Below are 27,087 nucleotides of genomic sequence, written 5' to 3'. Positions count from 1 at the left end.
CCATAGTACAGATGGATGTACATTCAGTGTGCTTTGGGTCCCTAGTGCTAACATGGCTAGCATTGAAGTTTGGTTGGGTCTCATTGATTGGTTTCACCACTTTGAGCTTGGTGAAGTTGAGTAGCAGATGTCAAGGGATGTTCTTCTTGGCAAGCTTTTGTTCAGTGTTTGGGACCTTTCTAGTGCATCAGGATTTCAAATAGGGCTCACCGAGGAGTTTTGGGATGTGCACATGGTGTTGAGTACATATGGTATTACTATTGACTCTCATGTGTGTGATCTTTTTCAGGTGCACAATTCAGTTACGCATGTGTCAAATAGTGTATATGGCAACTCACTTTGCCCAATTTGGGGAAGAAAGCTTTGTCAAATTTTTGGGTTGCTTCCTTATGAGATATTGACTCTTGCTATATCTACAATTAGATTCATTTCAGTTTGGCAGTTCTATCAGTTAGATTGGTGTTGATGCTATAGGAGCTAGTTGGTGATCATAGGGGCATTACACGATTCTATCCTTGGGACCCGGGTGGACCGATGTGTTATTTGTTTCTAGTTTGCTTGAGGACAAGCAATCTTAGGGAGGACGAACCGTAATGTCCCCATTTTTGCTAACCTATTATTGTGATCCTCGTAGGCTAATTATTGTGGATAGAGGGTCTTCTAAGGCAAGGGCTCGATTATGGGATGATCTTGTCTTCTTCACATTCAATATGTTCTAGTTTGGTCATTGTTTGGCTAAGATTGAACTTCGTTTGGGCTTAGTTTCATGCAGCTACTATTCATGGCAAGCCTAGTGATGGTTTAGAGGGACCCTTTCTATTTTAGGAAAGTGTGTTTGGTCACATGGGAAAATAATAGGTGTCATTCCTGTTTCAGACAAAATATTTAAAGGATAAGTATTTTGGGAGTTATTATTATTATTTTTATGGCCAAAATATTATTAGCTCATTAAATGGCTTATTATATCAATAAATGGCTTATTATAAAGTTATAATTTCACTTTAGTTGAGGATTGAGTCATCATTAGAAGGGGTCATTTATTTAATTAATTCATGGAAGAATATGTCAAGGAATTAATTAAAGTTTTAGAGCGAATGATTATCATTTTACATGATTACAAATTCAAATATGCAACATGGAAGAAGCTATTGGTCGTTTGTGTGTTGAAGAATATTTTGGCTTTAATTGTTATAAAAAGCAAGCCTCTAGTATTGGTTTATTCATCTCTTGCTATTTTACTTTTATGAATTTGGTGAAGGTTTTGAGGGTATCAGCGTTGGAAGTTGGGAGAGACCTGATTCCTCCATATGAATTGCATTTTGAACTGGTAAAGGATACAGTGAATTGTGCCTGAGGTTTGAATTCAACATGTAATTGAATTGGTGCTATTGTATACCAATTTGATTAACATGAATCTGCATTTTGAAAGCTGAGAAAGAAGGGTTTCTAAAGAATTGTTACTGCTGCAAATTTAGGAAGGAAGAGTCTGGCTGTTAAGCATTGAACTGTGCATTTATTTCTGCAATCAACATCACTTGGGTTTTGTTAGTGCTGCAATCTAGCTGGTTAAGGCAGCAATCGATTACCTATTCCTGTGTGGGGTTTGTTGATACCTGTATTTAGCATTTGGGAGCCATTTTGCAATAGCCAAGTCACTTTATTTGGCGTCACATCCTACAGCAGCAATTGGAGGCTTGGTCTGCAATTATTATTTAAATGTGGCATGGAAAATTTACTACAACAGCTGCATCTAAATTAACACCAAAGTACCATCCAGGTTCTTTAAGTAATCAAGTTTATTACTTGTAAATGTGAGCCTTGTTAATACTTGTTATTGATCAATTACAAAATGAAGTCAGTGTGCAAGGTAGATTGCATGCCAAATGTTTGTATAGATGTCTATTGTCTGTAGATGCACGTCTGACATGTTAAAATCATATTTATGCATTCAAATGATTAAAAGGGATTGCACTCGTGTTTCAGTTCTTTAGTATTTACCTTGATTTCTTAATAATCATTTGCAAGCATTAAGATTTCACTTTAAATCAATTCAAGCAAGAAAATACAGTCTGAAATAAAAGATAGCAGGATAAAGGTTTCATAGAAAGTGTTTGACAAAATGTCAAACATCTAAAACGTGAAGAGAATTTAGTGTTTGTCAAAGTTAGAACTGGATGGGGTTTTTACATCTAGGTAATCGAGGTTTCTTTGTCTTCCTATTTCTTCTATTGTCTGGTTTGTACAAGAGATTGGGTAGGCTTACATCAAGAGCCCTTGACAAAAATATTAGGATTTACGAATACTATCCTCATCTACAAATGAAGAGGTGCTGCAAAAATTACAAAAGAGTCAATGATGTCTTCACTGGCAGGCTGACACATGAATTGGCAAAAAACTTAGACAAGAGAATGTCCGAGGAAGCTATGAAACTGGTAAATATATATAGCAGCTTCTTTATTCAGTTTCCACCTTTTACTTATATCAGAGTTGGAGAATTTGAGGGTGCCCGGTGAACCAACGAAGTTGAGTAGGTATGCCCTAGATTGTTTTGTATTGGATGAATTATGTTAACAGCTGCTCATGTGAGAAAAACATTTCCACCAAAGAAAGGCTCAGGAATCTCTTTCCCCATTGAACTTGGGTTTTGTGAATGTAAGTGCACTTTAGATGCTCTGAATCTAGAAGTTGATTTGAAGAGATTTAATTTACAATAGAATAAGGAAAAACCCAACTGTGATAATAGAGGCTTCGTCAGAGAACACTTGAACTTTGAAGGACAATTCTTACCCATGTCACATATCGAGGATTTTTGGGAAAATTGTTCAGACGAAGTAGAGGTGAGAAGAAGGCAGAGCAGGTTTTCTTTACAGTAGATTTTTTCCTTGGGACTGAAAATGGATGTCATTGGTGTGAAGGAAGACGAGGAAACCATAATGGATCCTCAATATGAACAAATTAAACAGCGAACAGTCACAGAGGTAGATTGGTCTAAGACAGAAAGATCAAATCGAGTGGAGGACATTTCCTGTGATAAGAACAGAAAAATGGCTTGGAGAACAAAGATTTGGCAAATTCCAAGTCAATGAGCAGCAAACATTATAGCTGGCCTATTAACCTTCACCCCTTGTTTCTTTTTCTAACAAGAGTATTAAAACTTGTGATGCAAGTTCAACTAAAGCAAAAGCCAAGAGATCTGCTACCAGGACGAAGCCCAAAAATATTACAGTGGTTAGTTGACGTGTTTGAAGCGCTAGGTCAAGGACTAAGGGAGGGAGAAAAGGGGAACTTGCTGAAAAGGAGGTGATAGATCTGGATTCAGGTGAAGAGACTGATAAGAAGATGGTCAATCAAAGTACTAATCCTTCCAAAACAACTGCAGAGCAACAAGCAAATGCCATTACAGATCATGTAGACTCAATGATTATGATCAATCCAACCCCAAGTCAGCCTTATCCAAGCAAAGAAATTTCTGATGTTGCCCACAAGTGGTTAGAGGTCTCAATCAGCAAGAAACGGAATGTGGTTCAAATCTTTCTGCCACTAGAAGACATGGTGAGTAAATGCTTGGAGAAAACTCCAAAATCTAAAGAATTGAAAGCTACTTACAGGATGGACATAGATCCAACCACACGGAATTGGATTGCTGAAGTAAGCCAAACATTAACAGAAGATGAGGTTCAGGATCCCACAGCTAAAGACTTTGCAGTAGAGAAAGTACACCTATGAGTTGCATCTAGAGATGTAGATAATCATCATTTTGCGATCTCTGCTAAGAAACTGCTAACTAGGTGTTGAAACAGATGGTGTGGGTGATCGTAGAATACATAGATGCTATCCAGGGTCCCAGTCCACAACCTGTTTCACAGGCACCTCTATCTTTCGATCCAAAATCACTAGCCAGCCAAAAGCTCCTAGGTCAAATTCATTGAGGCAAAATGGTGCTGGAAGTATTCAATTGGTTGGAGGGAGTAATAGAAGAAGGTAGCAAATATATCATGGATTCAAGAAAGGTCTATGGTGACACCATTGTAGCCATTAGCGAGCTAGAGACATGAGCTCTCGCCTAGAGGAAAGAAGAAACAAATGAATGACAGTAGTGTCCCATATGGCTGAAATTCAAAATTGGAGAAAGAACTTAGTGACCTCACCCAATTCTTGTAGATGATGTCAAATGTATAAATGTAATGAATGCACGAGAAGATGGCATCGTTGAAGAAGACATGGATGTTGTGCTTAAAACTTTCAGAAGAGATTGAACAGTTCAAGGAGGCCAAGGCCCTAGCAGTGGAAGATATTTCAAAGTTGGCCAGGATTGAATCTTTACCATATGTATGTTTAGGTCATCTCCTGAAATGTGCAGCAGAGGTGACAAAGATTGAAAGGGAGAAAAACATGTTGAGTCAACGAATCGTTCATATCGCCATTCCTAATTTTCAGGTGATTCAAGAGTCCATTGCTTCTTATAAGGAGTGAAGAGTGACACATACTCCTCCCACTAGTCAAAACCAATCCAAGGGCCCTAGATCGCTCACTCAACCTTAGTCATGCTGCCACAAATTCTCTAACTTGTTTTTTAGTTTGAGAACAGTTATGATTTAAGTTATCTCAAGACAGATTCAAAAACTATATCGCACCATGGACTGAGTTAACTAAAATCCAAGGTTTTCAGTTAGTAATAAGCATAAGCTATATATGTGGGATAGAAGGACATCAAAAAGGTCCAAAGGTTTTTTATTCAATAGACTATAAGCTGTTATTGTGATACTTTGAAAAGAACTTTTTATTTGTGAATGAAAAAAAAGATAGTTTTTGGCAAGTTTAGATCTGTGTGTCTGAATTTATGAGGACGGAATATATATATATATATATATAAGCTTCATAATCTGTTTTTATGGTCTATTGAAATCGGAATAGATACGTTATGTCAATGGTGAACAGAATCTGTGTATCCTAAAAATAAATAATTCATAAAGAAGCAAACAACGTATTCATTGCATATTGATGAATGAATACTGGCAAACCTTATGTATTTTAAGGTCAAAAGTATATCTGAATGTTAGTTTAGTTATCATTCAATCTTATAAGGGAGTTGTACCTGTCAAATTCAGAGGGAAATTATGCGTAATTTCCCCAACTATTGATAATGGATTTGTTCAGAGTCAAAATCACAATATTTATTGAAGGACATATTTGTTAGCCAACTGTCATAAGTTAGAAAAAATTTAAAATATAAAATACATCTAAGACAAAAGGCGGCCTATTTGTGTTTTATTCTAATTGGTCTTTCAGGAAAGTCACTTTCAATCAGAATAGTTGTGATTGAAAACATACAACCATCACACTGAGGGTTAGATAATTGATGAATTCATCCAGGGGAGGGCTAAATAAACCGTCTTTCAGAGTTATACATAGGATCAGAGGAGGGTCACTAATTGCCCAAGGATAGGAAGGCACTGGCCAGTTCACAGAAGGAATTATATTCAGAAATAATCAGAGCATAAAACAAATTTCAATACAAACAGAAAGGAATAAGCTAAAAGTTGCGGAAGAGATTATCATATAGTCATTAAATAAATCACAAAAGAAAATATTCAAAATATATATGCCACCTTAGGAAAGAAGCCAGAATTATGATACAAAACATATTCTACTACAAAATGCATCAACTAGAGCACTTAATTGTTGAATAGGCTTACCTGTCAAGGTTCTGCAGAGCCTGAAGAGCAGGGGAGTCTAGCCATAATTTGGTTGATCCCATTGGTTGGCCAAATCAATTGGAGGATTTGAGCATTGAGTAAAGCATACTCATAGAATTTTCCAATTTATTGATTTGGTAACCAGCACAAACCCCTTGGAGCTTCATAGAAAGATGTGCTATGATGTATTTGGGTCTCCTTAATCTTTTGACGTGGACCACAGTCACCACAATTGTGTTTAGTGGCCTATTTGATTTGAATTATGGTTCTTCTGTTTTGGCCAACCTGATTGAGGGTTTTGTTGATGAAGTTGCTATATATTGAAGATCGTTTCAGCATGTTGAGATGTGAATTGAATGTGACTCATGAGAAAGAGTACGTGTTGAAGAGAAGTGCAAAGATCAGTTTGTGATGCAGTTTCATGATCATATCATTTAGCGGATGTGTGTGTGGGGTTTGTTATGAAGTTGGTCCCTTGAGACACTAAATTCAAGGACAATTTCATGCTTAGAGATTTGTTCATTTCAATCCATATTATTTATGTTCTTGCTGGAAGACAGTGTGTCCTTGGCAGATTGTGCAGATCCGTTCTTGCTATGCTGCACAAAGTTTCAAGGAAAGAGCAGGGGACGATTGTACATGTTCCCTGTACACGTACTCTTTAGGGCCAATTTTTATGGGACCACTGTTAGAAAAGGGGGAATTTATATTTATATGTATGTACACATGTGTGTGTGTGTATACATACATACATAGAGAGAGAGAGAGAGAGAGAGAGAGAGGGAGAGAGAGAAAGAGAGAGAGAGAGAGAGAGAGAGAGAGAGAGAGAGATAAGTAATTCATATCTAGACTTGAACAGAGATTTCATATGTGAATCGATGCGCAAATTAACAAAATTCAGATGCTTTCATTGTCAATATATGGCATAAATTAGTAGAGGCTCCAAGCTTCCAGCATGAAATGACATAAAACATTAAAATATATATACTACAACTAAACTACTATATAGTAAGCATAGAAGTCCATGATAATATACAATAATCCATAATCAGTAGAGAGTAGGTCTAAGAGTCTAAATCAAGTATGATGCCCTAACCTCCTCTTTCAACTATTGTTAAATCAAGTATGATGCCCTAACCTCCTCTTTCAACTGTTGTTTATTCCTTGACTAGTTGCTCCTTCTCCTATTGCTCCTCTGTGAATGTGAAAATGAAATTCTTTTCCTTTTGTTTTTTATTATTTTATGCTTACATTAGGTTTTGGTATTGTTGAATGCGGTTTGCATGTCCTTGGGCCAACCAGCTTTTTTTTCAAATTTATAAATGTGTTATTTTTCAAAACTAGCTGTCCAAAATGGCTTGGACTGTAGGGCACAGCTAGAAGTCCCCATGATGACTACAAGACTCCTAGGAGTCCCCTAGCTGTCCCTGACCACTCTCAAAGCTGTTTGAAGGACTATTTCCGAATTCTGCAAACAAATGTACAAGAGGGATGGGAAATAACATCCCTGCATCCCTGTACCATACCGAGGACAGGAGCAGGTCAAAAATCCAGGGGACGCATCCCCATGGAGCACTAGTATGTTGCCGTGAAGCAGTGAGCTTCAGCTGACAAGATCTTTTTGTATCTTGCCCTGAGATTGTGCATCTCAACTTGCAAATCCCTTGTATCTTGCCCTAAGGTTGTGCGCATTACCCTGCAAGTCAAATTAAGAATATTGAGCTATCATGGCCTTTACCCCTTGAACCTAAAGCATTAATGTGATCAGTTATTCATATAGTAAGTTGAATCTCAACATGGTTTTTCCCATCTTGGGTTTTCCACAAAAAGAGCTGGTGTGCAAGTGTATGTTGTTCATTGCTTTATCCTTCTTTGGCATAAAATGGTTTAAGTTAATTGATGTGGATTTAAGATTGAAAAAATTTAAGTATATGTTCAAGACAGGTTCACCCTCTCACTCAATATAATGGTTTGTTCAACAACTTTCACTTGAATTCTAGGTGTTTTATATATTTCAAAGGGCTTTCCTCGAAACATAACCCTAAAAGCTGCAAATCCTTCTCAAGTTCAAATCTTGAACTATGAAATACTGTATTTTTACAGTTGCAATTGTTATGAGACAGGCCATGCTGCTACTGATTGCTCTGGCAGAAAACACAAATCAACTCATCAAGCCTCATGGTGGAGAGAAATTTTCCCCAACGCTTCTATATTATAGTCAGAAAAGCTGACCCCAGCACATCATCAAACAGACCAAAGGCACAGATAGCCAAAAAATCTAGCTCAAATCCTTGTCATGCTAACTCCTCACTGGTCTTCTCCCAAGCAGAATGTAGGTCAAGAAAAAAGGTCGCATTAAGCCGCTGAAGCTTCTCACCCTGTCACCAGTAATGCGAGATTGAGGCCAGTACTTGGACTCCTGTGAAGAGGTGAAAGTGAGCTTCAAATAAAAACTTATTGCGCTACACGCCAAATTCTCCTCCACTCCAACACCAAATTGGGTAAGGCAGATTCAGGGAAGATGTAGTTTTATATGGCTACCCTTCCCATCTTATCGTCTCCATTTTTCTAGTCTTCGGACTGTGTCGTGTGTATCTTGTGAAATCTTTTACTCGGCCTATCTTCACAGCTTTGATCTTTTGTAAATTATTTTTTCATTTAATAAAAAGAGAAAGGGGCCCTTAATATCACTTGACTGGTTTTTTAACAACTTTGGATGTCCAAAAGAAAGGTTTTTAATTTTGCAAAAGGCTACAGGGGCTGGTATGTTTTTTCAAACATTTGGCATGCACTCTTCTTTTTTCCAAGTTTAAAATTCCAAGTCCGCAACCCAGCTTTTACTTTCCCAGACGTATTTCCAGTTCAGACTACTGAGTTCAACAACACGGTTCTCCAAAGCCATATGGCAATACTGCATCTCAACTACTAGACTATATGGCAATTTCATTTACCTAGACATAGAATGGAAAAGGATTAAAACTATCATCTCCTACTTATCAAGGATTAAAACTATTAGATTTCTACAATCCATAAGAATGTAAGGATAGTTTCTGGACAATTGAATCCACAAACCATCATTGGAAAAGGATTAATCTATTACGTAAGGGTTTTCCTGCGTGTGTCTATGTTGTACCAGCCATCTACGCCCTGCTAGAACATTGTTTAGAGATTTTCAAGTTTCTAAGTGTACGAATGAATGGTGGCTTAACTCAATACTTAGAAAGCAATTCCAACAAAATCGAAACGAAAGAGAGCAATGATGAGTTTGCATTTGCTGAAGTGTACTGACCATATGACGTTTGTGGGCAAGCTCCTCCTTCGCATTAGGAACATAAGATTTTTTTCTCTTTCGTTTTCTTTTTCTATTCTTCTGCTCTATTGATCCTGTTGCTTCGTCTTTTTTCTCTTCTCCATTGCAAGGGTTAGGAAAAGAGCGGGGATAGTAGAGGTGAGGTGAAATACTGAAATTAGTGTACGAAATGTTGAGGATGCGAACAGGGTCTAGGAATACGGCATTCATATTTGGAATTCGATATATGCCCGTTGATAAGAAATCTCGAAACAAAGAGTTGTTGCTTGTGATGCCCTCCATTGTTGAGATTTTTGAAAGATGGAGATCACTTTCTTTGACAGTGGTTGTTTTTAATCAGACGATCTGTAAATACCCTCTGTCAACGGCTGCATTACTTGGCAATCTATTCGAATTCCAGTAATTAGTTAGAAATTACATAGAATAAATAAAATTGAGTAGGGGAAAAAATAGTCTATGTTTTAATGCATCTGTGTATTATATTTAATTGATAAGTAATTTAGCAAATAATAGTGCTAAGGATATGAATAAAACTTAATTCTCGTTATATAATTCAATCTAAATATTTAAATAATTAATAAAAATAATCTAGACAATTTTAAGATTATGATAATATACAATACAATACCAACGCTCAAAATGTCTTATTGCTAAAAGCACATTTTAGATAGGATTTCAAAATAATTTTAGTATAAAAGATTTGTATGATATATAATAATAGTTTGGGAATATTTAAATTTTTTTTAGTAAAGAATATGGATAGATAGAAGGAAGATATATTTTAGTAAGGAAGATTTAAAATGTATTTTAATAGTTAAAGAATTCATCAATATATGGATAAGACAGATGATTTTTGTTCATAAGCAAACATTAACAAATGCTATTATTTTATTATATTAGATATATATGGTATGATGGGGAAATTTGTCATCATACTTTGCAATCATCCCACTCCATGAAACCATGTTCCTTTGAGTCATTCTACCTAATAGTTAATGTGTGACACATCTATATCCATGTACATAATGAAGAAATAGAATCCAACACTAAAACAAGAGACGCAATGCGTCATAGTTCCTACCTAACGCATAATGGTTGTAGAGGTGTAGATGAGTGAGAATCTAAATTAACATTATGAATGCATTAATTTTTGCCTAGAAATGCACTTGTGATCTGATAAGATTGCTCATATTTTGTTGTTAAATTCTCATCCTAGAAATGCACTTGTGATCTGATAGGATGGCTCATATTTTGTTGTTAAGTTCTCGTGCTATATTATTATATCTTTGGCCATTTAAGCCCAAGAATAAGATGCCAAAGTTCACAATATGGCACTAAGTACTTAATATCATACTATGATCAATACATATGCTTTAAACAAATTTGCACCTTCTAAGTTGACAACTTAAATTATGTGCAATGAGGAAAAACATTCATACCAATATTTGAATTATAGAACTTGAAGAAGTGATGAAGCATTTGGAGTATCACATTATATGTTTAAGGATACTATGCATGCTACTAGACAACCATAAGTAGTTGGAATAACTCCCCCAACTATGTATTATTCGCATCTTGATTATCAAATGGAACTCACACTATTTTTAATCATTAGCACTGGACAAAAACTAGGATAAAGATATAGATAGAGATAAATAATAGTATACAACAATAACAACATAAACATATATGCAGAGGAAAAAAGGATAGATAATATAGAGGAGGAAGAGGAAGAGAGAAAATAGTAAGATAGAGTGATACCAACATAAGTTGTGTGTGAGAGAGAGAGAGAATTAAATATAATTAATTTTCTTAATAAAACAAATAGTCAAAATAAAATCATGGTTATAATAAAGAATTAAAATATACTATATTTTAATTAATAAAACTAAAAATTTAATTTTTATATTAAAACTCACATTTCTATAAGAAAAAATGAAATGTATTGAAATATAAAAATATTTTATAAGTAAAACTAATTGTTTAATTTTACACAATTACAGAAGGTTTACTATTTAATGTTTTGTATTTCCAAATTTTTAATAAAATTAAGTAATTTTTAATTATGAAATTAATATGTACATCTATAAATAATAAATAGATGTAATACATATAAATTTGATGTTGATGAATAAATATGATGTAATAAATAAGAAATAAAAGATTACTATTTAATTTTAATACATAGTTTATAAAAATCTAATAATAATTTAAATATCTTTTAGAATTGAATTATTTATATTTTGTGGTTATTTCTTTAGTATGTTTTTTGATATAAAATATAATTATTAATTTAATATTAAAATATATATTTAAGTTTTAAATGTATTTAAACTAAATGATAAATTGTTTAAATAAAAAATATTAATGATAAAAAATACTATAATTTAAAAATTGCAACACTTATCAATTATACATATTACAAACACTATTATAAAATATAATTAAAAAATAATATTGTTTAATTTATTTTTATAAAAGTAAAATAATAGTAATAATTTAACCACTTTTATTAAAAAAACAAATTTTTTAAAAAAATAGAAATTCAAATACAAAGATATAACATATTGAAATTATGTTAAAAAGACATATTTATTAGTTTATATATATATAAGCATAATTTGAACTTATGCATTACATGAAGTTTTAGGAACAAGTTATATCAAATAGTCAAAAATAAACATCAATGTAAAATTAATAATAAATATATTTAAAATAAGAAATTAAAAATATTTAATAGATTGTGATAATTAATATTGATTAGACATGTTGTGTGAGGTGGAAGATAAAATGATTTGAAAAAATAAAATCTTATCAACTTGTCACAAATGTGAAAAAATAAAGTTATAATTAATACATTCATTAATGCAAGATGAAGTTGTTAGAAAATATTTGTATTTTTGGTTGAAGAAAATTAATTTTCTCCCCCACCAAAAATAGTATGGACCAATAGAATGGATGAAAAATATGATTTATAAAATACTGAAAAATTAGAAAAAGATATAAACATTTGAAATCTCATATAATCTTTTAAATTCTTGGATTTGATTGATTAGTGTTAATGTCATATTTGGATTGACATGAATGCATAAGCATTCCTGCCTTGGTAGGAACTAACAAAATTTAGAATGTCAAAATATACTTCCAATATAAAGAGTTTGTTCTTGTGTTTGTACAAATAATTATTTTATTTTATTAAATAAGATATTTAATTATGATAAAATAATAAAATTCAAAGTCCCCTACATCAAAGTAGTTTTTTTATCAACAATTAAATCTTAAATTAAGTCATTGATGAACAAAGCTTTCAATATTTTCTTCATGAATTTGCAAGACCCTCCAACATTCATTCCAAAATCAAGTGGACAGAAAGAAAATCATTGTCACATGTGGATATAATATTTCTTACAATTTGGTAAAGAATTGATAATGTATATTTTGTTGGCATGGTGATGATAATGTGATGCAGGAGCATCCCAAGGAAGTCAACAATCCTGTATGTGAGGGCTTCAGGCTCAAATTTGTGGAGTTATGGTTTTGGGGATGTGTTTGAGGCATATTGGGCAACCTTTTCCTAAGTGCACATAGAGTTTGGGGTTATCATCTTGGAGTTAGAGCCATTTTGGTGATTGTTGGTTGTGTGTTCCTAATTTATTGGCAGACTTTGGAGATTGTATTTGTGAGCTTCAATCCGAGGGAGTTGGTGTGTGAGCTCTTGGATTTGGATCATTGGATGGCACATGGACCTATGTCTAAGTGCATGTATTCTTATGTGGTCTCTTGAATTAGTTATGCATTGTAAACTTGGGGCTTGTCCTAATTATTTAATTTATGTTATGTATTTAATGTTTATAGCCAAGTCGACTTGTGGCTTGAGGGTGTATTTGATATGAGTGTTTATTTAATGTAAGGGTTGCTAGGCTGAGTTCTAGCTTGGTTTAGCATAAGTAGAGGGTCTTGTGGAGTATAGAGTCATTAGCATCCAACATGGAGGAAGTACGGAGTGGCTGAGATCGAGAGAAGTTTGTTAGCAGAGCTAGTAGTTGTGGCTTGGGAAATAAAGAGATTGCTTGGTGGCTTGCGAGCACAAGTTTAGATTCTTCTTGGAGTTCTCTACCAGAGTGAGGATCTGGGCTAGCCAAGATTTGGATCTTGCGAGATCTTGTGGAATTACTATTGTAATTTATTATGTACTTGGTTGTAACCCAGAAGGCCTTATAGCCAAGCATGTTGAATGAAAATCTAATGATTCTATTATGAGAATTTTTGTTATTCTGGATCTAAATCTCTATATTATTGTGTATATCTCATTGTGTGGTTAATTGTTGGGGGCTAGGACATCTCCATTGGGGATTCTCCTACCTTGTAATGTGTCATAATGTGCAACAAGATTAGAAGAGAGTTTTGGGTGGATCATCATTCATTGTTGGCAATTAGAAAATCTACATGCCTCAGATAAGTTATATCGATGATTATATTGATCAAAAAGGTGAAATGGTTATGTATTGGATGACCTAAGTAAAAATAGATAGTCAAAGTAAATTGCATGTGCATTGATTATTATGATGAATGGCTAACACAATATATCTATCAAAGTTATTTGAATAGATATTTGAAGGGAACTCTACTAGGAAAGAATACATGATGAAGATTTGATGTCATCTACATGACCTAGAAAGAAGAAGAATAAACTAGCAGAGTGTATGGTTTTAAATCAACTGAATCAGTATAGTTTATAATAGTGATTAGTAAGTAAGAGGTTACTTGTAAAGAGATTGACATAAGGATAGAAAGTTCAAGGAATTATTTCTCGTACATAAGACTTGAATTGGTTTTGAGACCTACTTGTGGTAATGCATTTAGCATTTTTCCATTGCCTCAAGAATAGTATAAAGGTAATGAAAGATCAATGTGCAATACGAGTCAATGATAACAAATGAAATTTTTATCAAGGATAATTAAAGTTCAATGTGTTTACATTGATCAAAAAAAGAGAAGAGAATATGATCATAAAGCATTTGTCATGTAATAAGTGTAACTTTCAAATCAATCTTAGTTGTTGACTTTAATAGGTTGACAAGCATAATCCTCTAAAATGTCACTCCTAACATTGTGTGTAAGATCTTAATTGATCTTATGTTACAAGGAATTTCACTTCCCTTAATAGGATAGATCCTAACATATCTTATTTGTAAAGCTTCTAACAAGGCTTATCACTCTTAACCAGGTGAAACACTAACTAGGTGGATGTAAAAGCTCCTAATAGGGAAAATTTATTACTATAGTAGTAAAGAATTATGGGTGACAATTCCCACTATGGTTTTTCCCTCTAACCAAGGTTTCCATGTGAAAATTTCTTGTGTCAAAGTATTTGTTGTATAATGTATACCCCACTCAGGAACCCAAAAGAAATAAACCTATTATGTTACAATGTTTACTTAATTTTGTTTTTTTAAGGTTTCTACAACATAAAACTAACAATGTGGAAGCAATATAATTATACACATCAAATACACATAAGCCATTGCAATTATGTTTCATTCATCAAGGTTTCCTTCATGTTGAGTCACATTTAAGAATGTTTAATTATTAAGTTTAAATCTCAAGTACAATGTCCATAATCATACATGAATAACATATAGATAATCTCATAAGAAAATACATAAGTAAAAATGATATGATAAGGTACATCTAGATAACAACATCCACTGCACATGTCATAGGGTATGTGATAATGAATACAAGTAAATCAATATATAATGCAACATGTCATCTCATCTCAAAATACAAGATACAAGATACACAAATACATCAACTAAATAGAAATCTTGAAGACAAGAGTCAAAATGATAATGGTACAACTACATCAATGAACATCTAACATCTGTTAGACTAAGGGGGGCCCAAATGGTAAGAAGTTACTGCCTCCTAGCTGTGTAATCACCTAATCAAGCTCCCACCCCCACTATGTAGGGGAGATAATGTATGATCCACATGTGGATATCAAATCACAAAATCATATCCTAGGAAAGGAATCCTGATAACTCCAATAATAAATACACCACTACAAGAAAATATAAAATCTATGAAGGAGACTCGAGCAACATACTAGGGAGTGTCATCACATGGTCAAACTAATTGAGTTACCTTAGACTATTCTCTTACTAGACATAAGACCCTCAAGCATTGAGTTACTCTAGACTAGTCACTCTAGACCTCGAACCTTCAATGTGACCCATGCGGAACCAAAATACCCTCTAATGAAAATGAGTAAAACTAGTCATATCTCTCACTAGGCATCATCACATTCCCATCCTTGGCCTATAAAAGCACTCAAGGCAAGAGTGAGGCAATATCTCTAACCTATCTTTTAAATTTCATCTAAATATTTTGATTACTATGTTATCACTTATTACACAACTTATAATAGGTTATACATACTATGGAGAGTCATTACATGGTCAAACTACTTGAGTTACCTTGAACTGGTCTCTCACTAGATGTCGGACCCTCAAGCATTGAGTTAACCTGAACTAGTCACTCTATACCTCAGACCATCAACATGACCCATGCAAAACCAAAATACCCTCTCATGAAAATGTGGAAAACTAGTCATACCTCTCACTAGGTATAATTTCTTCATCTAAGGTAACTAGATTGGACCATGTAATGGTAGATTTATTCTTTTTCAACTTCTTTCCCTTACAACTTAGAGTTATTGTGTGTAGTGATCATTTGGGGACCAGTGGAGCCTTTTTCTCCTAGTCTTTCTTTTGATTAATATTGTTGGAACAATTGATTAATTGTGTATTTTCTTTGATGTTACACAAAATTGTATCTCTCAGTCTACAATAGAGGCAAAATATGTGGCAACAACAGTTAATTGTTCTAACACTGTTTGGTTCAAACAACTAATGACAAGTATGAAGGTAGAGATCAAGGATCCAAGTAGTCATATAATGTGATAACACCAGTGCAATCAATATATCAAATAATCCAGTGATGCATACCAAAACAAAGCACATTGCTATAAGAAGATAAAAAAGTCAAATTGGAATATGTAAATACAAAAGAACAAATTGTAGACATATTCACCAAGCCATTATCTAAGGATGCATTTTTGTATCTAAGAGGTAAGCTAGGGGTCATTCCCCTATCTAAAGCTCACTAAATGAAGTTTAGTGATGCATCAACTTGAGCATTATTGAAGATCAATCAGTTGGTGCAGAATTGGCAAGGGCATATTGCAAATGAATCAATATTTGAGGTACATTAATATTCACCAAGCATTGTCTATGACATGAGATGTCAAAGAGGGAGAAGTTTACTGTCACATCTCATAGAAATTTTATTGAAAAGAGGGAGAAGTTTACTGTCATAGAGAGAATTGTCAAAGAGGGAGAGTGAACTTGGTAGAAGTTATAGTAGACAGAAGCTTTCTAACAAAGGGAGAAAAGGCAAAAAGATTTCACACTGACAGAGGGAGTTCTCATGGATGAGAATTAGAATGAAACTAAGGATATGTTCCTTACTTTATTCTTGCTCCAAAATTTCACTGTGCTATGAAATGTTATGTTGCCATCAGTTCCAAAGAGGGAGATTGTTGGAACAATTGATTAATTGTGTATTATCTTTTATGTTACACAAAATGTCATATCATCATCAGTCAATGCATGCCAAGCTCACTCGAGCATTGAAGACAGTTTTTGTGGCTACCGATCATTCTAGAGTTTGTTTAGTTCAGAAGACAATGTCTACCGAATTCACTCAGGCATCAAAGGAAAGATTATAGAAGTTGAGTATAAACCGAGCTCACTTAGTTAATGAAGGAATGTTGGATGGAACTAGTGCTAACTGAGCTCACTCGATTACCAAAGGATCTATGCAAGTATGCAGTGTTAACCGAGTTCACTAGGTTAACACAAGAAAATCATTTCTGAGTTAGTGTCTACTATGTAGGGTCAGCTAGCAAAGAATTTTCTTATTTTGGCATATTGAGTTTAATTGATTTATTTGTTGGTTCTAGTTGATTGAGAAGATGAATATTAGTTATTCTAAATTGTATTTGAGCCGACTTGACAAAATGAAAGATATAAATAAAAGGTCAAGTTGTGGGCTAGAATGTGTGAAGTATATGTGAATGCATGGAAGATTTTTGAAGATCTAATGATGCTAAAAGGAAGTGAATAAGAAGGATAAGCAAAATATCCTTGAGAAGTTGAAAAGATATATTTGATCTGGAAGGATCAAGTATACAAGCTAGAATTGAGATCTGTAATCAGCAATTCAGTTGCATCCAAATCAAGCCATGTCAGTGTTACTCTCTAACCATTGTAGCAACAATCTAAATCTCCTAATAGAGTTGGCTAAACAGTTATTTGTAAGTCCTCTAACAAGGTAGAAATTCTATTGAATTGTCTAAAGACCTTTAACAAGGCCACTCCTAACAAGGTGATTAAATCCTCTAATAGGGTCACACCTAACAGTATGTTTTGTAACCTTTAACAGGGTTGGCTCCTAACAAGGCTCACTTTAGAAGAGTGAAAATTAGTAACTAGTTGCAATTGGTGGTTTTTCCCAAATTGGGTTTCCACATTAAATCTTAGTGTCATATGTGTTCATGTTATTTAATTTATGTGTTTGCAACTAAGTTAAAGTAATAAGTAATCATAGATAACATCTTAAGATTTGCATTTTAAGTGTTTTCCAAGAAATTATAATATTTATCGAGTTACAACATTTCTTTGTTTGTCGAGCTTCAATAGAGTTGAGTTTTCACAGAATTGTTTTGTATTGAGATCTAATGGATCTGGGATTTATTTTTGTAGTAATTGATTCACCCCTCCCCTCTTAGTTACTCCTCTTATATTTCCAACATTACATAACATTTCTTCTTCTCATATTTCTTAGCTCCTTGATCAATCGTAATTGGTAACACTATTTGCAATGGGGACACATTAAGCTTACCCTATGATTGTGTCTATGTATCCTTTTTGTGTTTACTTGGTGAACCTTGAGTATGTCCTTTCCCTTTATTTCCCTAACCAGGAGGTCCCTAGGCTTGTGGTCTTATACCTATAGTAGAATCATCTATTTTTTGTGTTTCCATCTGTACAATCTCCTATCCATTGCTTATTTTTGTGTCTCCTCCTTAAGTGGTTGTATCATGTTTCTCGGTCTTGGTTGAATATGTGTCCTTTGGATCAATAGTAAAATAATAATATAAATAATCAATAGTATATGTATTTACATTTGATGAATCAATTTGAGTATTAGGCTTCTTGCATTGTTTGATCTGTTGAATAATAAGTTTGTAGCCTAGGATCTTTGCAAGTTTTGACTTAGTATTTGTTTTTCCTTTTGCATTAGTCTTGTTATGAACCATAATATTTTCATCTTTCTTCACTCCTTTATTTGGGTCATCTATAGTGATATCTTCTATTGTCACATCATCTTATTTTTCAGCTATATCCTTGACCATATCATGAATATCATCAACAATGTCGTGAACCATCATGTTCTCATAGTCATATTCTTTGTTATCAAGATAATATTATTGCTTAGGATCGATGGCCCTTGTTGTAATTCATCCTCTACATCCTTGATATTATTTTAAAAAAATTGAACTCTTTGTCCAGCATCATTAACTTTCTATAACTTACCTATCAAAACCAGTAATGCCCTTAGTTTCTATACAAATCTCTTCTTATGCAATTTCATGGCCTCACTAGTTTTAGTAACATTAAATTTTGGCATTATGGTGGCTAGTGATCTTTCTCTCATTTGTCTCTCTTTAATTAGTGCATACTACCATCTATTTTCAATCTTCTTATACAACTATTCAAGGATCATATTCCCTATTTCTATAGGTGCAAATTTGAACTTGGCCATCATGGCTATCAAAGTATCCTCTATCTTATGTTTTCTCATCACTCATGGTTTTATACTTAATATATTTGAAAGATGTCATTCCAACATGATCCCTTAATGAAGTAGCCATATCATCAATTATTTTTGGCCTTTTTTTTTCACTGTAACTCTAAATTGACTAATATCATCAAATTCAGTTTTGTCAATGTCTTCCTCTTAAACTACTAATTTTATCCTTCTTCTTCTTCATGATGATTGGATAAAGACATAGGTACATCATCCATTTTCTTATATGTTTTAACTTATTTTTTTATGGGTTTAGTGATTTTAACAACTCCCTTCTTGAGTGGTTGTGTGTCAATAGTAGTAGCAACTTCGGTTATGGATCTAGTGGCCTTGGGGCTAGATGGTGTTGCATGTATTTTCTTCTTTCCTTTCTTCTCCTCTTGTGTAACCAACATAATTGATTTTCCTTTATCTTTGTCTCCTTGTACATCTTCTCCTCTTCCCTCGGTGATCATTAGGACAAGCTTATTCTTCTCTTCTCCAAAAGTTTCCTCTAGATTACTTATTATCTTTTGAGTTTTCCTTTCAATATTGGGACCTATAATGTCATCCTTGTATTTATCAACAAGTGGGGGTGGAATTTGATGTCTCTGATGGATTTATATCGTCTTAAATGCTTTGAAATATGCATTTATTACACTATCAAAGTTATCACGTAACCTTTCAATAAACTCATTTATCTAATAGATAACTGGTCTTTTGACATCCCAATCAACATCCCAATGGTGGGGAAATAATTTTTCAAGTAAAATAATATGCATACTAATAGTAATCCATATTTGTAAGTGTTCATTTTGGCAACTCAATTTTTCTTCATATTCTCATCCATCTACTTCACTAATAGCTCAACAAGTCTAGCTTTGTACCCTTCTTCACTATCTTATAAGATAGGTAAACAACACCATAGGGTATATTTTTTGGCTTGCTTGACTAAAAGATATTATATGCAACAACATATGTATTGAATCTGATCTCAAGATCAATGATATTAGCAACCTTCAATTCTCTGAAGTCCCATAAAACTGTATTATTCTCTTCAATTTATTTATTTGGGTAAACTTTAATAGCCTTTTTCTTCTCATTTATAGGGTATCTAGTGACCATGTGTATGATTTCCTTGGTGATCATCAATGGTTCATTCCAGCCACATCATCATATTGTGCACTCTAATCAATACTATCCTTATCCACTCTATTTTGAATACCTTGGGAAAGTATAAAACATGAGTCAATCCCTTTGTTTCCATGTTTTTATGTTCATTTTTCAATTGTACATTAGCACATTGCTACTTGTATTTCTCATTCAATAATTTCTTACTTTTCCAAATTTTTAGTGGTAAAATGTATGAGTTTCTCGTATTGATAAAACCTTAACCAGAATCAATGATAGAGCTCCCATTTCATCAAATTTTGTTGCCACTTAAAGGTGTAATGTGTACTTGGGATCTTAGCAATCTTCATTCCATATCAACCTTACCCAATTAAGCTTAGTAGCCTTCATCATATAAGAGCTTGACACCATTAGGGTAATTTAGGGTCTTGATGAAAGCTTAAAAAATTGGCTCAATTAGTACACTTCCTTACTCAATTCACTCACAAACTAATAGCTCATCTGAAATCAATTTCTCAAACTTCACACACACAGTTAGCTCTTATTCGCTCAAATTCACTCTTGAATCTTGTGAATGTAGGGTGAAGAAAAAAATATCTCAATCCTTAATATACATGGAAAATGTTGCTTTTAATATTAGGTAGGGCATAATAAATGCTCTTTACCACCTCCTACATTTGCAAACTAACTATTTACTCCTTGCTTGGTTACTACACAATGCTCGGTTAATAAACATTTTTATAACTTTTCTTAGTTAAAACAATATTCATTCTTATGACTTCACATTTTTAGTTAACCTTATGCTCTTACTAACTATTATGCTTTATGTGACTCATCAACTCTACTAATTATCGAATACTTCATGAGTTGTCCTTATGCATCTAGAATTATGTAGATATGGACTTCAATTCATCATATAATAGGAATATATGTGAAATTTATTGATTCAAGTGTAGTTCCATACCTATTTGCATGAATTAGTTAGAGGTCATGGGTTTACCTAAACCAATGGATGAGGTATCACCAACTATGGTATGTGATGTCTCATTTTCTTGATTCTTCATCTTCCATGTCTTTCCCATCTGATTGCATACTTCATCAACATCAACTTTTCAATTACATTTGATATTTTCTCTTTTAGGTTCTAATGCTTGGTATCTATAGTTTTTGCTTAAATGATCAACCTTATGACAATGATAACTTACCATTCATATATCCTTTCAATTTTTGGGTCTTCCTCCAAAGTTTAATCCCATACGATTGGTTGCAATGTGTCCATATCTTCCACATGGAGTGCAAGTTATCCATGTATTATAATCCCAATTGAATGTATTACCTTTCTTGCTCAGTATCCAGTTGGATTTCTTTTGAGATCTATAATTTTGTAACTTGTATCCAAACTTATTGCATGCATAACAATATCCATTAAACTCATATTTCTTGGGAGATTGATTGAATTTGGATCTACATTCATATGCTTGGTGACCATATTTATTGCAATTGTAACAATAACCATCAAATTTAGAAGTAATATTAGTCTACCAGATTTTCTCTTGTAGTCATTGGTTGTGTGTCCAAGTTTTCTAGAATGGTAGCAAGTAGGTTTATTAGACTTAGGATTTGCATAGACATTTCTTTATTCTTCTTTTTTTGATGATTCTCCTTGCTCGATTGTCGACGATTCAGTGAATCCTAGTCTATTGGTATCTCTTGGTCTTCTTTGTCCTCTCAATTGCTCATCCAAATTCCTTATACTATCTTCTAATCTCTTCAGCCTTTCATTTCTATATTTTTCAACACTCATCTCATTCTTTAGTTTTTCATTCTTAGATCTTAACATAATTATTTCTTTTATCTTTCTACCAATCTCAATGTTTGCACTAAGTAGTTGATTTACCAAATCATAGTGGATCTATGTCAGTCCCATGATCTCATCATCATTTGCATCCAATCTTGAAGTGATCTACCTCTTATCATCATTAATTAATCTCTTTTCATCTCATCTTGTCTCTTTTGTTCCTTGATTTCACACATCCTTGGAGTTTTCACTTCTTGCTCTCTTTTCAATGATTTCATCTACTTAGTTAGATTTTGATTCTTTTCCATTAGATTTGTTATTGCAACTTATGATTCATCTTGAACATGTTTCCATCATAAATTTCTTTAATCACCTCTTCTTGATATGTTGTATCATTCATTTGATGTGCAAGTTCCTTCCTTTTATTTAGTGATTGCTTCAACTTCTCTTTAATTTCATTGATATGATTTAGGGCCATTCTTAGTTCCAACTTCTGATTCACAATAGTCTTATCAAGCCTAATACCTTTCCATGCTTTGGATATTTTAAATGAGGTGATGAAACCCCTTAATAAGAGAACTAACTCCGATATCGATTGATGGATTAATTAGGAAAGGTAGGATGTTGGGGGGGGTATCAGTATCCCAAAACTTGAACCCTTAAAAAATATATTCTATGCCCTTGTTCTTTTCACAACTTGATAAACATATATCACTAACATACATATTGAAAATGAAATTAACCTTGTCTATTCTAAGTTGGTATAAACTTGAAATCAAAACCATAAAAGATTAACACATGAAAAAAGAAAATTTGGTCACACAAAAACCCTTGGTTAGAGGGAAAATTGTACTAAGGATGGTACCCATGAATCTATCACTACTGCAGTAAGAGGTTTCTTTGTTAGGGATACAATATTGTCACTTCTGGTGACTTATTCAGCTAGGAGTAATACCAAATATCTGCTAGAACCTACCTTTTAAAAGGATTTTACAACACTATACAAAGTGTGTACTCTATTAAGAGACTTAAAATAAGATTGTTAAGCCTACCTTGTGAAAGGACTTTCCTATTACAATGATTAGAGAAAGTAGTAATTGATTCATATGCATGCAACTTACTATGCTAATCTAATCTCTCTTTCTGCTCAATGTTTGATCACCTTCTATTATAGATCAATATGATTCTATTCTTTGTTACTCACTAATTTCCCCTATAGTAGATTTTCCTTGTCATTCCTCTAGCATATCCCCTTCTCAATACTTCTTCAATTGCAACTTAAACAACTATCTCATCAATAACCTTAAATTGTTCCTTATAGCTCCTTTTTATAGAAGTCTATTTTCCTTTTTTATCATTAACCTAATTAGGGCTTAGGAATAATCTATATTATGCCATAGATCAAAATCAATGATCTAGAATAATTATAATCTCTTCATGTTCCTTCATTTTCCTTTATTTTCATTAGTTTATTTTCTACCTCATAATCATAAATGATCAATGTCCCAATAAATATTACCAAATCCTTTCCTTGAACTATGTAAATGTAGTTTCCCATTTAGTGTGATCGTTACACATAAGATTATGTGTTATTTCAAACATTTATTTGTCCTCTATACAACACGACGTACACTCTGTTCTAGCTTAGTAATTTTGTTGTTACTTAATGTCCTTCCTTCTTAGAGATTGTTGACTTTCTTAGTGTAGCTTGCACTCAGTGAGTATAGGATCGCTTGGTGTATATTGAGATTGGGTATAGCTGTCATACTTATACCTTTGTCTTCTCTTTTCTTAGCCAATATAGTATGGCTCGGTGACAATGTCCACTGACCAATATCCTCTATTTTTCTTCTTTATCTCTTTGTTACTAATGACAACATGAATGTGTAATGGGAATAGAAAATACAACATTATAAAATGATTTAAACAATCTATTAATTAATTCTAATCCAAGAAATAAACTCAAACTCACAGCTCTGAAATGCATTTTTCTCTACTTTTAAATACATAATAAAAATGACAAAAGACCATTTAAACCATGCAACTTATGAAAGATTGAAAAATAAAAATAAAAATTCCCTCCCCTTCTCTGGTACAAACATAAATTAAAAAATCTCTTCCTTTATAGAAGCCAATTAACTACAGAAAAGAAGAATATCTCTATCTTCCAATTTTTGTAATAAAGAGAATATTGTAACCATTCAGTTTTGATAACTAATTATTGATTTTAAAGAGAAAGAAATAACTATCGTCACAAAAGTTTGCACCCTTGCCTGAAGTTTTTACCTAAAGACAACCTTGTGAAACATGGAAACAATCTCCAAGTTGTGGGATTTGAACAATGAGATTGAGGTTCCGAAGAAGGCCAACTTCCTTACTATCAAGATGCATCTATCTACTTCTTGAGAGGAAAAGGGAGAAGGAATGCATGAAAGAAAACTACATAATCTAGATGAATTGATACACCAAAATAGTTTTTTCAGCCTTATCTCTTCCTAACAATGTATTATTCATCAATATAACATCAAAACACACTAATTCAACCTTTATCTTAATCCAACAGTTACATACAGATCAGAAACCAAATGAAATACCACAAGGAACTTCACTCTATAACATTCAAAGGAAAGAGAAGATATTGTTATGTAGATTGAAGAATGAAAAAAAAACACCAATAGAGGCAAGAAGGTTTTGCACTAATATTGATGGGAGAATGAGGTAAAGAAGAGGATTACATTCATTCATAGATGAAAGAAAATTATAGTAGCAAAGCATGGAATGCAATAGTAATGAATCAGAAAAAGACCGACCCTTGGAAAGGTTACAAAATTTTCTTTTATAGTTCAAATATAACCAAGGTAGCTTTAGCCCTAAAGTAAAACACAACTACTACCATTAAAGTTGCAAAGAATAATTACTATAGATTGGAGGGAGATTTTATCTTGGTACACATCCAAATGCAGGAAATCATATTTTTCATACCAAAAAAATCCTTGAGAAGATAGAAACCATGACCATAAAATGATCAGATTGGGTAGATGGATTGATATGGTAGCGGAGGAATGAAAACTACATTAAATAGGCATGGAGAACACTAAAAAAGTGACTGCAAGTAATCAAGGACCTACCCGCTGTTAAAGAGTTGTTTGCTTCATTCTCAACATGCCAAGTCAGATGAAACAACAAGTCAACTGGAGTCAAACCTCATACCTTGCCATGTGGTACAATAATCTTTCAGCATTCTACCACCTTGTTCAGATATTCAACTGTCTCTTGACCTATGTTCATCACCTTATTTTGTGGCTTCATGACTTATTTCCTTCACTAGATGCTTAGCTCTATGAAACCACGACACCTTCATGTTTTTACATCTATCGTTGCTTCACAACCTTTTATCATTTCAACCCTTTGACTATTGTGACCTCCCGCATACATAAAATTTACATTCTCACACCATCATTGCGATTAGGAGTCTAAAATTTCTTGTCCCTGTGATGATGTGAAAGCTGTATCCTTAACTTTGTCGCATCCTCGGAACCTTTAGCCATAAAGACAACTTGGAACAAGAGACATTGTGAAGACCATTAAATGTTTATGTCTTTTTTTTTTGTAGCTTTGTAGTTGTTTAAGGCTTAGCATTTGTATCCTTTGTGATGTTGCAAACTTGTGAACTTAACTATTTGATTGTCATTTGCATTATCACAACATGTTTCCCTAACTCATCAACTAACCCCATGAATGAACAAACAAAGCATATATGCTATTGCTACCCCAACCACAATTTAGCATTGACTCCTAGGGAAGATGCGAAGGCATAACCTTTAACTGTAGATGAACCCCTTGCATGCTCCCAGTTTGAATTTTGATTGTAGCATAACCTTGAAACTTGAAAAGCTTAACTATTAACTAACCATGCGATGTTGCACAAATCATTAGACTGAACTACTAGATGCCATTAGAACCTTGCAACCCTTACTGAATACTCACCTTAATGGAATGAAATTGATTGAATCGATCAACCTTTATTCGATGAGATATTCTTTATCCTTGAGATGATGCAAACAAGAAGTATATGCAAGGGCCTACCATGACATGCATTAGCTCATCGCATGCTCGCAACTTAAACCCTAAGTTCAGTATTTAACTCTGCGACCATGTGCCTAAAGGAATTTTGTAACTTTGTCACTCTAACCCCTAGGTTGACCATAACTACCTGCAACCATGCGAAGCATATTTAACTTAAACTATTGTGGTTTGATCACAACCTCACAACCATTAACTAGATACTAGCCCCTTATCTTGCAAAGTTGCACTGGCTGTTGAGAAGATCCTGTCACACCCTTGCCACCCTTCACGTGACTGAGGCATGACTGCTTGCGATCATGAGAACAAGCATGAATCATAAGATCACAACTTGGATCAACATAAGCATATAAAACAAAATATAAAGGACTAAAGACTTAGGAATATAAAAGATATGCTAAGGTTCTTTCATATCCCTACCATGGCTTGCATGACATTAAAATGAATAGTCAAATGAAAGTGAGCATGACTACCACCCTGGTAATTATGAAACTGGTCAAAGTTAGCATTTTAGAAGCAGAAGGGGGAGGGAGGGGTGGCACACATTCCCTTAAATTTTGTGTGTCCTAAAACAACATTAAAATGTATTAAATTTCTTCTCTAAAACTAATTTAAAACACTATTAAAATGTTTTAAATTAGTGCACATAAAAGAGTGAGAAAATGTATAATTTCACTTGTAATGAATTTTTGATAATTCCACCATAAGTTAACCAGACATCTTATGACCATGATAATGTACAAATAATTATGCTTTTTAAAATTATAGACAATTTTAAAACCATTTTCAAACTTGACTTACAATATCATGGTGCTTTCTTTGTAAACTGACCTTGGCATCTATAATATTGTATTTTGAAAATATTAAAATAATATTTTATATGAGTTCATAATGTCAAAAACTTGAGTTTGGGGCCATTTGAGGCTAAAATAGTAGGTGGGTTTTCCTCTTATTTTAATATTTAAAAATATTTTTTGGATATAGTTTTTGATTGGCAAATATGTATACAAATTTGACTGTCATTCTGAACATGATTGTCATTTTGAACCTTAGACATCTGAAACTCTCACATATGAACTTTGAACCTTGAACATCAAGGTTCAATCAAAGGGTTCAATGTTGTAGATGTTTCCATGAAAATGTTTTTTTTTTCA

General features: G+C 33.4%; 1 protein-coding gene across 8 annotated transcripts in view; it reads right to left on the bottom strand.

The window, feature by feature from the left end:
- The window catches only part of LOC149563915 (Methyltransferase MT-A70 family protein), a 140,920-nt gene extending 131,490 nt beyond the window's left edge, over window positions 1-9,430 (bottom strand). For 2 of the 8 annotated variants that reach the window (XR_016364126.1, XR_016364125.1), the window contains exon 1: window positions 8,986-9,430. Coding sequence is in view for 6 of the 8 variants with exons in the window: in XM_089827022.1 (XP_089683148.1) it covers window positions 8,986-9,288 (303 nt within the window). In the remaining 2 variants the exon portion in view is untranslated. The remainder of the gene's footprint in view (window positions 1-8,985) is intronic. The other 6 variants (XM_089827027.1, XM_089827024.1, XM_089827022.1 and 3 more) reach the window with 5 other exon arrangements.
- Window positions 9,431-27,087: the final 17,657 nt, after the last annotated feature.

This window comes from Cupressus sempervirens, chromosome 4, assembly GCF_028749045.1.
Source record: "Cupressus sempervirens isolate cs-2001-9-10 chromosome 4, ASM2874904v1, whole genome shotgun sequence".
Classification (NCBI taxonomy): domain Eukaryota; kingdom Viridiplantae; phylum Streptophyta; class Pinopsida; order Cupressales; family Cupressaceae; genus Cupressus; species Cupressus sempervirens.
Note: the sequence above shows the minus strand (reverse complement) of the source record. Positions and strands in the feature narration are given on the sequence as shown.